This window comes from Coloeus monedula, assembly GCF_965178545.1.
Source record: "Coloeus monedula genome assembly, chromosome: 33".
In the NCBI taxonomy this organism is placed as follows: domain Eukaryota; kingdom Metazoa; phylum Chordata; class Aves; order Passeriformes; family Corvidae; genus Coloeus; species Coloeus monedula.
The window spans coordinates 1,363,316-1,380,360 of NC_138813.1; the positions used below are offsets into that span (position 1 = coordinate 1,363,316).

At 54.2% G+C, this 17,045-nt stretch overlaps 1 protein-coding gene across 4 annotated transcripts; it reads right to left on the minus strand.

Annotated features, from left to right (window-relative positions):
- Positions 1 to 1,661: 1,661 nt before the first annotated feature.
- LOC309583876 (uncharacterized protein) lies at positions 1,662 to 16,290 on the minus strand. 4 transcript variants are annotated; one of them, XM_082299710.1, is made up of 5 exons: positions 16,193 to 16,273; positions 13,252 to 13,415; positions 10,165 to 10,229; positions 3,554 to 3,637; positions 1,662 to 3,368 (listed from the first exon to the last, which is right to left on the minus strand). In XM_082299710.1, the coding sequence occupies exons 4-5, from the start codon at positions 3,573 to 3,575 to the stop codon at positions 2,194 to 2,196; spliced, it is 1,197 nt and encodes a 398-aa protein (XP_082155836.1). In that variant the 5' UTR covers positions 3,576 to 3,637; positions 10,165 to 10,229; positions 13,252 to 13,415; positions 16,193 to 16,273; the 3' UTR covers positions 1,662 to 2,193. The 4 variants fall into 4 exon arrangements, with proteins under 4 accessions (XP_082155836.1, XP_082155839.1, XP_082155838.1 ...); XM_082299713.1 differs by lacking the exons at positions 10,165 to 10,229; positions 13,252 to 13,415 and having other exon boundaries at positions 16,193 to 16,290; XM_082299712.1 differs by lacking the exons at positions 10,165 to 10,229; positions 13,252 to 13,415; positions 16,193 to 16,273 and adding an exon at positions 4,222 to 4,431.
- Positions 16,291 to 17,045: the final 755 nt, after the last annotated feature.

Sequence of the window (17,045 nt, forward strand, 5' to 3'; positions counted from 1 at the left end):
CTCCATCGCAGCGGTCCTGTGGAAGGACCCACGAGCCAGACCTCTGGTCTCCCGGAGTCCGGAGGCTGGCCCCCGCAGCCGAATGCGTCCTGAGCTGACCGGGCTGAGTGGGATCCGCTCCAAGGGGACGCAGAGGCACTTGAGCAGCTTCTTCAGCCTTCTCTCAGTCCCTGAGGGTCCTGGACTCAGCCCCAAATCCACTGTGGGGCTCATTAAAATACAGAAAGCCTGAAGGAGCTCTTTCTCTTCCTTCAATTGTCTTCAAGTATTCAGGGCTTCTACAGCTCACTGGAGTCAGTTTGGAGTTCTGTTAAGGAGGAAGATTTCAAAGTGCGCCTTGTGACTTAATAAAGGATTTTTTTTTTTTTTTTTCAGTTCAGAGTAGAGGTGATAGAAGCATTCTCCAATTAATTTGGATGCTGAATGTCTCCTTAGGAGGTCTGGGCGGAGAATGTCTGAATGTCTCCTAAGGAGGTCCTTAGGAGAAGGCTGATCCTGTTTGGACAACCTGCTCCTCACCCCCAACCTCACCATGTCTGACATCGCCCACCTGGCACTGACATCTCTGTTCCCTGCATCAGAACCTTGTCCCTGAGCTCTGCAGCTGGGTGTCCCAGCCCACTGCACCATGTCCCACCTGCTCTCCTCAGGGCTCTGCCTGCACACAGGCCCCAGAGAAGTTTTCCTGATTGTAAGGAAAGAATGGAAAAGCCTGAGCAGGTTTCCTGAACAACAAACCCCGCTCGGAACCACATGCTCAGTACAGGCTGCCTGGAATGATGTCACCTTTCTACAAGGGACAGCGTGACCAGACATGATCTCTGTGAGCAGAATTCTCTGAGTCTTGCAGCAGAATTCTCTGTTCCCATCCTTTGCCTTGATCTCTGCTGCAGGTGGAAGCTGCTGGTGCCGTTCTCACCTTTAACCCCTCCTTGGGATGCAGACAGATGTGCCCAGGTGTATCAGGCAGGGGTTGCTTAGTGTTTATGCAAAGCTATTGTGCTCCTCACGGAACCAAGGAGATCTTTGTGACAGCGTGGAACCTCCTGGAACCAAGGGCCCATTGTTTCAGAGGAGCCTCATGGAACCAGAGAGGCCATTGAGATACTGCACAACCAGCAGAGCTGCTGGACCTTGTCACCTGTCACCTGCCCGCGGGAGGCACAGCAGAACCAGCAACCTGGGAACCTCAGGAATGCCCCTCTGGGATCCATGGCACACACTCCAAGGGTCTGGAGTTCCAGGTTCCAGCAAGGAAAAGATGTTCCTGCCCTTGAAGGCAAAGCTCTTGAGAAGGGGTCAAAAGCCAAGTGGAGCAAGATCTTACAGTGACATTTCACTGCCAGCCATCATAACTTCACCCATGGTTGTTGTAGCTCATGGATTGGGAACAAAATCAGGGGAGGGTCTTTGGCTGGGAGCTGCCCTGGCTAAAGAGAGACACTGTGAGAGAAACAGAGCGGGCAAAGAAAGGCAGAAGAGAAAGGAGGACACAAACACAGTCAGCTGAGAAGGTGGCACTCTGAAAACAGAACTGCAACAGACTGAAAATGAATGGGACAGAAGTCAGTCATTCTGAAAGTTTTATTTACTATCAAAACACAACCCACAGAGCCAGCCCTACACAATCCTCATCCCACCCCTCCAAATCTGGATCCCAGTCTCCTTTCAACCCCATCTCACCCTGGAGGCTGTAGAATCAAGTAATTTTGGCATGGGACTGAGTTTTTTTGAGGTGGGAACAAGCCATTTTGAGGTGGGATTGAGCCCTTTTGGGGTAGGATTGAGTTGTTTTCAGTGGGATTGAGTCGTTTTGAGGTGATCCCTCTTGGCTTTTGGAGTGCAAAGAGATGGAGAACACTGCCCAAAATCCCCCAAGAACCCACAAATACTCCAGAATATGTCCCCAAACCCTAAATTCCCCCTCAAATTCCTGTGAAATGGTGGGACTTCAAACATCTGTGATCAATTTCTTTGTTTTTAGTCCTATTTTGGGTGTTTTTAAGTGATGAAGATGAATCAGAAGACAATTAGGGCCAAAATAAAAGGATAACCAGCCAGAGGTCTTCCCAATATGGATCACAGGGAATGTGGGCCACCAGGGCTTTTCCCAGTGTGGCTCCTCCAAAGGGGGATGGGGTTGGAGCAGGGCATGAAGCTCTTCCCACAGTCGGGGCACTTGCAGGGCTTCCCTTACTGGTGCCTCCGTTGGTGTCTGGTCAAGGTAGAGGAGTGGGTGAAGCTCTTCCCACATTCCTCACACTTGTAGGGCTTCTCCTTGGTGTGGATGCGCCGATGGACGATGAGGCTGGAGTTTTGCTTGAAGCCCTTCCCACAGTCAGGGCAGCAGAAGGGCCTCTCCTCTGTGTGAATCTGGTGGTGCAGAAAGAGACTGGAGGGGGTCTGAAACCTCTTCCCACACTTGGAACACTCATAGGGCTTCTCCCCAGTGTGGATCTTTTTATGGACAGTCAGGTTGCTGCGCTGTCTGAAGCTCTTCCCACATTCCAAGCACTTGTATGGCCTTTCCCCAGTGTGGATGTTCTGGTGGAAGATCAGGTTGATGCTCTGGCTGAAGCTCTTCCCACATTCCTCACACTCGTAGGGGCGTTCCCCAGTGTGGATCATCTGGTGGCGGATTAGGTGGGAGCTCCGGCTGAAGCTCTTCCCACATTCCTCACACTTGTAGGGTCTCTCCCCAGTGTGGATGCGCCGGTGTCTGACAAGGTGGGAGTTTTGTGTGAAGCCCTTCTCGCAGTCAGGGCAGCGGAAGGGCCTCTCCTCTGTGTGAATCCGCTGGTGCAGGAGGAGACTGGAACTGGTCTGAAACCTCTTCCCACACTTGGAACACTCATAGGGCCTCTCTCCGGTGTGGATCATCTGGTGGCGGAGCAGGGTGGAGCTCTCTCCGAAGTTCTTCCCACATTCCCCACACTCATAGGGCCGTTCCCCAGTGTGGATCATCTGGTGGCGGAGCAGGGTGGAGCTCTGGTTGAAGCTCTTCCCACATTCCCTACACTCATAGGGCCGTTCCCCAGTGTGGATCATCTGGTGGCGGATGAGGTTGGAGCTCTGTCTGAAGCTCTTCTGGCATTCCCCACACTTGTAGGGCTTCTCCCCAGTGTGAAGCCGCTCATGGACCACCAGGTCTGAGCTCTGGCTCGATCTCCGGCCACCTTCCCGGCACAGGGTTGGTCTTTCCTCCTCAGAGCACCCTGGGCTGTGTTTGCAGCCCCTCCTCCTGCAGGATCTCCGGGCATTTTCCTCCCCACTGGATTCCTGTGCCATGGAGCCACTCAAAACGGCCTCTTCCACCAGGTTCTGCTGTGGGGATTTGTCCTCCCTGGGCTTCGTCCTCAGCTCCTTGTCTGGGGAGGAAGGACAAGGAGAGGATGGGATTTGCCTCCATGCCACAGGGAAGGGCAAGGAGATCCCCCCAGTCCATCCCCGGCAGGACGGCGTTGGCAGCAGGGTTGTCCTGCAGCCGGGGGCGATGCTGGGCTGGGAGATGGAGCAGGAGAGAGGGGGAAAGGGGCACTGACTTCCTCCTCACCTGCCTGGGGGTCCCGGGGCATCTTCCTCTTCCTCGCAGCCTCCTCCTATATCTGGCCAAGGTTTGGGAATGGGAAATCCTGGTCTGGGGGGAAAACAAGGGATGAGCACCTTGAGTTTGAAGGTCCCTCTGCCCAAGTCCATCTCTAGAAGACACCAGGCATCCTGTGTCCAAAAAAATCTACTCTGAAAATGCCTCCCAGGAGTTCCCTGTCTCTGGTCTCTCACCTTTGGTGTTCGGGGTTCCCCCTGTCCCAGCTGCTGGGGGTCACGCTTGAATTGGGGGTCCCCCTCTCTACTTGGTCCCCGCCCTCCCCAGGCTGCTGGGAGTCCCAGGAATCTGAAAAGCACCCCCTTCTTCTGTCTCCCCACTTAGGAATGCTGGAGGTGATGGGCTCCAAGGAGTCCCTCCTGCCCCTCTCCAGGCTGTTGAGGGTCCCGCAAATCACGGCGCTCCCCCCTCTCTGGGCTCCCCACTTTCGGGTCCTGGGGGTCACAGGGCTCTGCTCCTCCAGAATGCCTCTGCCAGCAGCCACCACTGGGACCCCCCAATGTCCCCCACAAGGGGCATTTTCCACTCAGTTTTGGAGTTCTTCATTCTCCAAACATCCTCCTGCAAAAAAAAACCCAACCCAGGATTTCCGGGCCAGGCTCCCCCTCCTCGGCCACCTGTGGGATGGGGGGCGATGATCCCACGGGTGGGGGGCTGTGAATTCAGGGAGTGCTCAACCTCGTGCTTTCTTCTCCTTTTCTTGATCCTCTTTTGTCCCTCCTCTTCCACCCAGGGCTTCTTAAGTGCATTTATAATAGCTGCACATAGGGACATGTACCGGTAGACTGCTTTTTCTCCCGTGGCAGCTGCTTCCCTGAGCCATTGCACAACACGTGCCCAAAATCCAGTGTCCTGCACATGTTCAGCAGCAGCGGCAGGGAAGTAGTATGAGATCCACCTTATAAAGCGCTTCGGAAGTCCCTTAGAAAACTTAAATCATAACTTAGAAGAATACCCACCACCGAGACAAAAACTCTGCTGAGCATGCAACAGTTTATTTCCCATGGCTCGTATCCTCCCCTCACCGGTGTAAAACAAAAGAAGAAAAAGAACTGCGAGTATATTCCACCCCCGTCTGGAGCCACCCGCAGTGCACACCAAACTGAATATCTTCTCTGGGAAAGAATGTGGAAAAAGGCACTGTGAGATCTTCTTGCTTCCTACCAAAGCGATGCCCAACTTGCAGTGCTTACTTTAGACCACCTTTGCAGGGAAAAGGATTGGACTAAGCCCCAAGATCAGGCTGCTAATGAATCAGTCCTGCAAGACCTCAAGCAGGCTGCTCAGAGAGCTCTGTCCCCTACTCCCAGCACTGCTGCCCCGAAAACCCACTTCACCCAAGTCCTGCAAGGGCGATCAGAACCCTTTGTAGAGTTTGTAGAGCGCCTCACACAGGCCGTTCGCTTGCAGACAGAGGGGCGTGAATTCCAACAGCAGCTGCTGACGGAGTTGGCCCACTCTAACACAAACGAAGCCTGCAAGGCAGTTCTCAAGAGCCCTACCTTTAGATCCTCCTCCCACCTTAGATCTCATGGTAGAAACCTGTGTGAAGTTGGTGTCAATCACCTCCGAAATTCAAAATAATAAAAGCAGAGGGATAGTGGGGGTGGTGAGTCAATGAGGGAAGCCTCCACCCCAGAGCAGGTGTCATCGCTGTGGGAAGCTGGGGCACTGGGCAAAGGGATGCAAAGAACCCCGGGCAGTAACACCTGTGCCTGAGCCTTTCATTCCAGGTTCGGGCCACCTGGGGCAGGGATGTTGCTGCAGCCACTGACCAAACACCCAAGCACCACCCTTGGGAAACTGAGCAAGCAGCGCGATACAGCTCCGCGTGAGGACGTAAATGGAGCTGCTGTACCATCAAAAAAAGGACAATTTACAGGACTGGACAGAAGCTGAGCTAGTTGATGCAGCAGTTCAGTTTTACACCTGGAAGCTGGGGAAGACAGTGCCCATCACCCTGACCTCCAGCCTCCTCGTTAAACAAACTGGTGATAGACTTGCTCTGGCCCAAGCGGCAATACCCATCCCGCTGGAGTCAGACGTTTATTACAGGACTTGCAGCACTGGAGCACCCGGGAGTTCAAGTCTTCCCATCCATCCTTACCACCAATGGTGGGGGGCTGTGCTTGTGTTCCTGGTTGAGTGTCATCATGCTCCTCTTTTTATTCCAGAAGGTGCTACGATCGCACAAGGACGAGTCATCCCGAAAGGTTGCCTAACAAACCAGCAAGAGGCACAAGCGTTCTGGGCAGAAGTGATGGGACCCAACTGGCCAACCCTTGAGTATGAGTTGAGGCAAGGGGGTGAGCGAGTTCGCATGCCATGTATGGTGGATACGGGGGCAGACATCACTGTGATCTCTTGCAGAGAGTTGCCCCAGGCATGGGAACTTGAACCCACTTGAAGTGGCTGGGAACACTGCTGGGATTGGGGGTAAAGCTACAGCTTTAAGGAGCACCCAAAATGTGACCATCCAAGGCCCGGAAGGAAATTTGCCTACCATCCGGCCTTTTGTTATTGACGCAGAGTTTACCCTGTGGGGTGGAGATACCTTGTCCCAGTGGGGAACTCGAGCTGTCGTTCCAGCAGCCCAGGGTTTTTAGGGCGGGCCACTGTTGAGTGCGACCACCCACGCAGTAATTGGCTGCCTAACATGCCCATATGGGAGGAACAGTGGCCGGTATCCATCGAGAAACTTCACGCTCTCGAGTCCCTTGTGGAAAAGCAACTTGCCAAGGGCCACACAGTCCCAACTAATAGCCCTTGGAATTCCCCCGTGTTCATTTGCCCAAAACTGAAACAAAACGGGCGGAGGCTTTTACATGATCTGTGTAAAATTAATGGAGGATATGGGACCCCTGCAACCATGCATGCCCTCACTGTCAATGCTCCCTCGTATGTGGAAGCTAGCTGTCATAGACATCAAAGACTGCTTCTTCCACATTGTCCTGGGTTGCAGTATATTCTATTACCATCCTCATGAGCCGTTGAAATCAGGTGGGGCAGTGTTTCCTTGCCTCCTCCCCCCAGACTATCTTTCTGTTAATGAGCCTAATCAACACTTGGCCTCATGACCCATTACCCCATTGTGAGATGCTCCACCCAGAGGGAGGAACCAAGCATTCCATCCTGGATATAATCTGAGATTCTGAACACCAGAGACAACCTTTCCACTGGATTTCCAGAAGACAGGAGCTACAGAGCCACCACTGGACCTTCTGAGGAAGAGCAGACCCTCTTTCTACAGGATCACCACTTCAGGAGGACTGCAGCCACCATTCTACTGCACTGCTACCACCACCCTGATTAACAGGGTGTCTGGTTGTATCCTGACTCTGTCAGTTTAACCCAGTGTTATCTACCTTTATTTTTTTTTTCCCCCCCTCTTTTTATTTCCCTATTAAATTGTTATTCTGACTTGGTGTCTCCCACTAGTTTGTTTTCAAACTAGTACACACATATCTCTGCACCCCAGCAATGCTCCTAGATTTGCCTTCTCAGTGCCGTCTGTTAATCAGCAAGTCCCCATGTGCAGATATCACTGGACAGTGCTGCCTCAGGGCATGAAAAACAGCCCCAGCATTTGCCATTGGTATGTTGTGCGGGTCCTGTCCCCTGTCCAGAAACAGGCTCCAGAGGCAATCATCCTCCATTACATGGATGACGTCCTTGCATGTGCCCCAGACGAAACATGCTTAGACCTAACCCTAGATCTAACAATCTGAGCAATTGAAGCTGCAGGTTTTGTAGTCCATCCTGACAAGGTCCAGCGCTTGTGCCCCCTGACCTACCTTGGCCTCTGGATCCGTGAGACAACCATCGCTCCCCAACAGCTTGCCATAGCTGACGAGCCCCGGACCCTTCGCGACCTGCAGCAACTGTGTGGTACAGTGAACTGGGTCTGGCCCCTGTTAGGGATCTCCACAGAAAGCCTCAGCCCCCTCTTTAACCTGCTGCGAGGCGATGGTGCGTTGGACTCTCCCCGATCCCTAACCCCAGAGGCGCAGGAGGCCATTGGTAAGGTCCAGAAAGCTCTTTCCACCAAGCAGGCACACTGGATGGAACCAGGCCTGCAGTTCAAATTCATAATTATGGGCCAGCTACCACACTTGCAAGGCCTTACTTTTCAGTGGGACGAGAGGATCAAGGACCCCCTCTTAATCACAGAGTGGGTGTTCTTGCCTCACCAGCCGTCCAAAAGCATTACCACACCACAAGAATTGATGGAGCAACTGATAAGGAAGGCCAGCTCTCGCCTCTGCGTTCTCGCAGGGTGCAAATTCTCGTGCGTTTACATGCCATTCAAATTAGATGATGTTGATTTCGCTCTACAGAGCAGCGAGTGCCTGCAGTTTGCCCTAGATAGTTACTCAGGGAAACTCTCTAGCCACCATCTGCCACACCAATTGTTTAATGTGAATTTCAAATTAGTCCCGAAATTGTTTCGAAGCAACAAATCGCTTTGAGCCCTGACAGTTGTCAAAGATGGGTCAGGGGCTTCTCACAGATCTGTTCTGACTTGGAGGAACCCCCAAACATCTGAGTGGGAAAAAGACATTGAAGTAGTTGAGGGATCTCCTCCAATTGCAGAGTTAGCCACAGTAGTCAGAGCCTTTGAGCGATTCCAAAAGGAACCAATAAACATTGTCACTGATTCAGCCTATGTGGCTGGAGTGGTAGAGAGAGCAGAGCACTCAATGCTCAAAGAAGTTTCAAATCCTAAATTATATCACATGCTCTCGCAGCTCGTCTTTTTGCTGTCCCACTGAGAGCAACCCTATTATGTCATGCACGTGAGGTTGCACACCGACCTATTGTTGAAGGGAACCAGAATGCTGACGCCTTGGCAGCCCCAGTACAACTGGCATCACTACCGGGAATGTTCCAACAAGCTAAGCTGAGCCATCGATTCTACCATCAAAACGTCCCGGCTTTGGTCTGCATGTTCCATCTCTCGCACGACCGAGCTAAGGCCATTGTGGCGACTTGTCCTGACTCTCAGAAATATCAGATCCCATTGCTAGGGTCTGGTGTGTGTCCACGTGGTCTCAATAGCTGCCAGCTGTGGCAGACCGACGTGACTCACATCCCCGAATTCAGGAGGTCTAAGTATGTCCACATCTCAGTAGACACCTTCTCAAGAGCAGTTTTTGCCTCTTCTCATTGTGGGGAGAAGGCAAAAGATGTCATCAAACACTTCCTGTTGGCATTCGCCACTCTGGGGGTGCCAGCAGAAATCAAGACAGACAACAGACCAGCATACATCTCGAAGAACCTCCACCAGTTCTTCGACACGTGGGGAATTAAGCACACTACGGGTATCCCTTATTCTCCCACGGGCCAATCTACAGTTGAGCATACCCATCAGACGCTCAAAAGAGTCCTTGCCCAGCAGTGAGGAGGAGCAGAGACTAATTCGCCCATTGAGAGACTCTGCAGGGCTCTCTTCACCATTAACTTTTTAAATTGTTCCTTCAAAGAGCCCGCCCCCCCCCCCCCCCCCGTATAACGGCACATTAAAAATTCAACCACAACTAAACTAAAAGAAAATCCATCCGTGCTGGTCAAAGACCCTGAGACTCACAAAGTTGAGGGCCCGTTCAAGTTACTAGCTTGGGGGAGGGGATATGCCGCCGTGTTGACCCCAGCTGGACCAAAGTGGGTGCTGGCAAAGTTCGTCAAACTGCACCTGACCTCACTGAACAGCGACGACCCCAAAGCCACCACCTGGAAGAGGTGCCCACACCAGATGCCATCTGAAGAAGAACTTGCGGCCCTCTTCCTGCTGTTCCCTTTCCCTGAATGTTTTCCCTTTTCCCCTACTCCCTAACTTCCCACACCTACCTCCATTTGCTTCGAAATAATAAAAAAGGGGGAGATGTTGCAGTGAACCATGACCAACCCCAGAGCCAGCCCCAAAAGCCTTGAGCATTCATAAGGCTGCGAAAAATACATAAATCCGTGCCTTACCTTTCAGCTGTGTATCTCCCTTCCCCATATCCGGCTGCTTTCCCAGAGGGATCTAGGCTCTTCTCTGAGTTATTCGGCAGCTGATTGGTCTCTGTTGCTCCTCCCCACCCACCCCTGTTCCCAATTGCTGTAGCCCCCTCTCCCCGCCCCAGTAACACCCCCTAGCTGAGGTACTGTGGAGAACTGGCTACGTGACAAAGGGCACGTAGACCCTTTGCAGCTCACAGAGCAAGATCTTGCAGAATACGGCACTCATCTTGTGTAATAGCTGAGCTACGTGACAAAGGACACATAGACCCTCTGCAGCTGCATAGGGCCTTCTGCTGATACAGCAAGGACATGCTGGCCTTGGGGAGCACTGCAGTTAACAATAGAAAGCTTGTGGTCGGGGAGGCATGGGAAAAGAGGAACTCAGGCATGAGAAAAGAGGAACTTTCTGACCACAAAGGAGGAACTAGAGGGAGGGGTCTGCAGCAATGCCGTGGACCACTCAGCTTGCGCCTTTTGGAATATGCATAAGCCTCATTAACCACGCTATATATGTAATACACGAATGATCAATAAACGGAAGCTTGCTGATCACTCACATTGAGCATCCGGGTCTTCTCTCAGTCGCGACAAGGTATCATTAGTTACTGTGTGTTTTCCACGCCTGTTTGTCGGGGTACAAAAATAGCTCAGCGAGCCACCTGGTGGTCTCTCCTCGTGGGTTCTCACCCTGCAATAAACCTCCTTCTCCCACGAGAGGCCCTCCGTTTTATCCTACCTCCTTTGCACACATCAGCCATCGGGAGCCGGGGCGAACCCGTGCCGGTGGTTCGCCCACCTCCCTGGGCCAGGATGGGACTCCACCTGTCCTCGCTCGGGGCAGGCAGCAGTTTGCTCTGTACCAGGACAATGTGCTAGCTCAGGAAGGTACCGCTGCAACTGGCACTGCACTGAGGGTGACTGGGAGTGGCTGTGAGACACTGGGATCACACTGGAAGCAGCTCAGGGCATCAAGGAGTGACTGGGAACATGCTGGGAGCAACTGGGATGCACTGGGAGAGACTGAAACCACAGTGGGGGTAAGTGGGAGCAACTGGAACTGGAAGGAGGCTCCTGGGGTCATGCTGGCATTGACACGGAGCAACTGGGATCACACTGGATGATAATGGGAGCAGCTGTGCCCATGCTGGGGTCAAACTGGGATCCTACTGGAACTGACTGGGATCATGGTGCGAGTGACTGCAATAGTACTGGCAATATCTGAGAGTGACTGGGATCCTACTGGAACCAGACTGGGACTGACTGGAAAGGTGCTGGCCGTGACTGCAACCATGCTGGAAGTGACTGGGAGCAACTGGGCCCAGACTGGGAGTGACAGGGAGTCACTCTGGGCATGACTGGAATAATACTGGGAGTATCTGGGAATGACTGCGATCATACTGGGGATGACTGGGTGCAACTGGGGTCATACTGGAAGTGGCAGGAAGTGACTGGGATCATACTGGAGGCTACTGGGATCATAATGGGGTTGAGAGGGAGTTTGGGGAAACTGGCATCGTACTGGGGGTGACTGGGATCATCCTGGAAGTGACTGGAACCATACTGGGAGTGACTCCGGGTCCTATTGCATAATCCTGGGAGCCACTGGGATTACAATGGGTATGAATGGAACCTGACTGGGAGTAACTGGGAGCTACTGGGCCCATGTTGGGAGGAAAATGGGGACACATTGGGAGCAGACGGGATCAACTAGAAAGTACTGGAACCATGCTGAGGGGACTGAGACCACAACTGGGACCATACTGGGAGCAGCTGGGACCACACTTTGGGCAACTGACAGAAACTGTGATCATCCTGGAGGTAACTGGGAGAAACTGGGAAAGACTGGGATCATTCTGAGAACCTTACTGGGGCAACTGGGAGTGCCTGGGAATGACTAGGAGCATGCTGAGGGCAACTGGGATATACTGGCTCTGTCTGTAACCATACTGGAGTGACTGGAAACACGCTGGAAACAGCTGGGACCATGCTGGCAAACTCTGGGACCACGCTGGGGGACACTGGGAGTGTCTGGATCTACACTGGGGGCAACTGGGTGTGACTGGGACCATGCTGAGAGGGACTGGGACTATCCTAGGGGCAAATGGGATCATACTGGGAGGAAATGGGAACAACTGGAACTGTTCTGGAGGCAACTGGGTTCATACTGGGACCACAGTGGGAGCAGCTGGATCCATGGTGGGTGAGACTGGGATCACACTGAGGGTGACTGGAATCACACTGGCATTGACTGGGAGTGGCTGTGAGCAACTGGAATCATGCTCAAAGCAACTGGGAGGAGGCGGGAGTGACTGGGAGCATGCTAAGGGTGACTGGGATATACTGGGAGTGACAGGGAGTCAAAGGGATCATACTGGAGGCTCCTGGGGTCATGCTGGCATTGACAGGGAGTGACTGGCATCACACTGGGGACCACTGGCATTGTACTGGGAGTGACAGGGAGTGACTGGGATCATACTGGGAGTGGCTACAATCACACTGGGATAATGGTGGGTGTGATTGGACTCTGACTGGGGGTTACTGGGAGCTGCCAGGCCCATGCTGGGAGCCAACTGTGCACACACTGGGAGGAACTGGGAACAACTGGGAATGACAGGGTGCATGCTGGTGACAACTGGGATGTCCTGGGAGTGACTGGGATAATACTGGGGGCAACTGAACCATGCTGAGGTAACTGGGAGTGCCTGGGAATGACTACAAGAATGTTCAGAATAACTGGGATATACTGGGATTGCCTGAGACCATTTGAGTGGGGACTGGGAACAAACTGGGAGCAACTGGGAATGTGCTGGGGGGAACTGGGACCAAGCTGGGGGCAACTTGGGGGCAAGTGGAAGTGACTGGGGCCTTGCTGGAAAAGATTGGCATCATACTGGGACTGACTGGGACTATACTAGGGGCAACTGGGAGAACTGGGAACACACTGGACAAAAGCTGGAGGAGGAACTGGAAGCAACTGGGACCGTGCTGGGGGAAAATGGTATCACAATAGGGAATGACTGGGACTGCCTGGGCTCCTACTGGGAGCAGCCACCTCCGGGCCCCGGGACCCCTGAGCCCCTTTCCCGGCCATGCCGCCCCTGCAGCCCCCAGACCCCCCCGCCGGGGTCCCGCCCATCCCAGGGCTCCCCCCTCTCGGGCTCCCCGCTTTGGGCTCCTGGGGCTCTCCTCTCTCTGGGGTCCCGCTTACGGAAGCCGGGGCTCCCGGGGCTCCCCAAACCGGTGTCCCCCCGCCCCCGCGCGCTCCCCACGGGGCCCCGGCAGAGCTCGGAGGGCCCGGCCCGGGAAGCCCAACCCCCACCGCGGGGGGACCCGCATCCCCCCGCCCCCGCCGGGGCTCTGCCGGCACCGCCACCGGGACCCCCACAAACACCTCCCGGGGACCCCCCATGTCCCCCCGAGCGCCACCTGCGGGATGGGGGGCGATGGGCCCGGGGGGCTGCGAGTTCAGCGAGCGCTGGAGTCGCGTGATTCCGCCTCTCCTCCTCTCTTCCAGCTTCTCGCTGCCGCTCCGCCTCTTCCTCCCTCCTCTTGCTCCTTTTCCTCCTCCCGCCCCGTCCCAATCCCACCTCCCCCTCCTCGTCCTCCTGCCCCGTTCCCGAACCCGAAATAGTCTGGCTGGGCACCTCCTCTGGCATCTCCAGGCACTGGGGACCAATCCTCGCTGGCACCGGGCGAGCTTCAGAGCTTTCTGTGCCTGCACTCGCCACAGGTGCTCCGGGAGACAGCGGGAGAATTCCACTCTGGCTCTCAGTTACACTCACACTCTGGGCTGGGCGGGATTCGATTGCTGGAAAATATACTAAGTTCAGAATTGTTTTAAAATTTTATTTCGCTACCCAGGCTTGGTTTGCTTCTGCCTTGGGGAAAGGAATTTGAAAGTGTTTGTTAAGGGATGTTACACCACTCAACAGAGATGAGCTTAACATCTCAACAGACTGGGAATAGCCCAAAAGATACCCAAAAGATAACGCCCATCAACAAAACATCAACGCCCATCAGCAAACATCAAGGAACAGCTACCCCAGACACTGCCCCCGGCACAGCTGGAGACCCCTGCTCTGGAAAAGGCCGAGAAAAAATCAAGAAGTGTGGACCTAATTAACATCAGAGGCCAAGCAATCCGGGGCCAATAGGAAACCAAATACTAAGAACTACCCAACGTGGAACCAATGAACATTAAACCTATGGATTTCTATGGGTTTAGACTGCATAAAGTTGAGGAAAAATCGAGTAAAACTCGTGTGCCTTGGAATGATTTTCTCTGCACACCCGGGCTATGTGTGCATGAAATGGTTTCTGTTGCACATCCTGGCCAGAATAAAGTAATGCCTTGATCCTCTAACACTAAAAAGGTCGTTGGAGAGTTTTTGTTCTTCCTGCGGTTTCTGTGACAAGATGACACCATTAGAATGTTTTTTCCTAATAATCCTACTTTGGTATTGTCAGTTGGGTTAGGGCCAAAGGTGCGAGAGTCAATTTTTAGTCCGAGGAGAAGAACCAAAAATCTTTATTGCTTTGGGGCATTTTTGTGTATGTGTGTGCGTGTCTGTTACTGATGGCAGAATTTTGGAATGGGTTTTTCGATGTTCACGTTTAGGTTACATTTTGCAAAACTGGAAGAGCTTTAAAACTGACCCTTTTCCTCATAAACAGTTAAAAAATATGAAAAAAAAAAAAAAGGGAAAAAAAAGCCGCTTTTGAGGGGGCCACTTGTGAGTCACCTGATGGCTGCCCTGGAAGAGAAGCTTCCTTCCAGGCAGCCAGCAGAGGAGCTTTAGAAATGCAAATTAACTCTGCTGGGGGAAGTGTGCACAATGTCCCAGGCTCTCCTTGCCTGCCACAGGAATTGGGCTGATTCCCTCTGCCCCTCACCCCAAGCTCTGCCTCCCTGCACAGACGGAATTTGCATCGCTAAAGGCAGAGCCCACACTGAGCATCTCTGACCCTGCAACAGAAATCCCTGAAGCTGCAAAGGAAAACAGCAAACGGAGAATGTTGGGAGAACTTCACTCACAAAAGCGGGGGGGGAATCATCCCTCTCCCCACTCCAACATCTGCTGGCACTGTCTGTGTTATACAGGGCGGGTTTGACCACTGGGCTGCTTTTGCTGCCACAAGTTCAGCGAAATCACTTGGGAATCCCAGGATGTGATGATTTAATCAGAGAAAAGCGGTCAATTGATGCATCCCTGGCATGTCTGGGAGCGCCCAAAAATGGGGAAAAGATGAACGGCCACCAGAACAAATCCTACAACACCATGGAGCAGCCCCTGGGAACCCGAACGAATTCATACCAGGTGCCAGAGAACCCACTGATCATTTCAATGCATCATTAGATCACAAGCTGTCCTCCAAATCATAACCAAGCACACAGCTCCAGCTCCTGACCTTCTCACCCACCAATCCACTCCCATGAGCAACGCCACATTTCACCCTGGGATGGCATCAGATTCTCTTCCAGCAGAAGGACCAGGAGGCTGGAAGATTAAATGACTCAAAGTGCTCTTGGCAAAGAGATGGCCAAGGAAAAGTGGGGAAACAGAGAACAAACAAAATAAGAAAGCAGCTCATATCCCTGTTCAAATGTGGAAAGGATGGGAATGGGACACGTTTTCGTGGTTCCCTGGCAGACCATGCGTTAAACCAATGCTGTTTCTCCTCTCAGGTGCTGCAGCAACTCTCATCTTTTTACCATGCACCACACCTTGCTCAGTGCAGCTCATTCAGCAGGGGATCAAGGGCATGCAGGTGGCAGCCAGGCCTTCTGACCCAGAAACGGCTACAGAAGGACACAGAACGAGGTCACTGAGAATAATCCCAAAACCAAAGAAGGCCCAGGAAGAACAGATTAAGGTCTTTACAAACAGATGGTGTGAATCCCACTGGAGATAGGGCCAGGGACTTGGAGATAAGGAAGTCACCGGAGAAAACATCAGTTTTAGAAAATGTTACTAATTGACACGAACTGCTGCTCAGCCAAGGTCCTGCTAAATTCCTGAACTTCCCGAAGAAGAACAAAGCCTTAACAGAGCCATGAATATCGGATGTTATACAAAGTGGGGTGCACATTAAGGGGCACATGCAGCAGGCGGATCGGGAAGTCTGTACCTTCCAAGGACTTCAGCCACTGGGGAAAAGGACACGGAGATACGGCCGGGCAAATCGGGACAAAAAGGAGGCTGCGTCTTCCAACACTTGGACAGACCCCACGGGAAATGCCCCGTGGCCTCTCCCTTTGCCCAGGAATAAAGTTACTTTTACAGGACTCCTCCGGCTCCTCTGGGCACACAAACCTCTAGCCACGGGAACTTTCCCGCACACTCCCGGCCACGGGGCAGCCACCTCTGTCCTACCCACAGCAGCCGGGACGAGCCGGCGCTGCTCCGGCACCGGCTCCTGCCGAGGCAGCAGCGGGAAGGAGACCGCGGGCAGCCGCTCCCTCAGCGCCCTCACGCCAGGGCCAACACGGCGCCCACACGGCACAACGAACCCGCCACAGCCCCCTGCCGCCCCCTCCGCCCGCAGCCAGCCCCGAGCCCCGCCAGAACCGAGCGCGGCTCCCACCTGCGCTGGGGCCGCCTCCGAGCTCCGCCGCCGCCTCAGCGGGCTCCGGCCGCCGCCGCCGCTCCCGGGCCCGCACCGACGCTCCGCCAATGGCGCCTCTGCTGCGCCACGGCCGCCCTGCCGGCGGCTCCGGGCCCGGGCTGCTCCCCGCTCCGACCAATCAGCGCGCCAGAACCACGACTGACGGCAGCAGCGCCCAATCGGAGCGAGGGGCGGGCTCTGCACACGGCCCAGCCCCGCCCCGCGCTCCCAGCGCCCCCCGGGCTGCGTGAGGGGAAAGCCGCAGCTGAGGAACAGCCCTGGAACGGGCCCGGCCCGAGCCGCCGTTCAGCTGAGAAGAGAAACAAAGCTCTCCGCTGCTCCCGGCCCGACCTGCCCAGCCCTGCGTGTGGGGTGGCACCGGCTCCTTGGGAAGCCCTGCAGCCTCGCTACTCCCGCCCCTAATTCGGAGCATCAGTGCATGGCTTTGATTTCCCCGAGAAAGGGAAAACCGCCCCAAACCCCTTTGGCTGAGTGCACGAGGGGAGAGATTTGTGGCAGAAAATTTCAGAAAAGTCATTTATGCCCAGCTTGGGAAGAACAGCCCAAGCCAAGCAGAGGTGGCACCCCCCAGCAGCGCCTCTCTGCCGCCCCAGCTGAAGCCCTCGCTGGCTGCTCCAGGCTGGATGGGCAGACTGGGAGCACTGGGAAGGGGCCCCGGCTCGGGGCGCAGCCCCCGGGGCAGCCCCACGGCAGCTCCAAGGCTCCGCCAGCCGGGATGGAACGTGGGAGGGGGAGCAGGGCAAGGGCCGGGGCTGTCGGTGTTCAGGGGGCACAAGGGACAGCGGGGGCACTTCACAAGCGTTTAATGCAA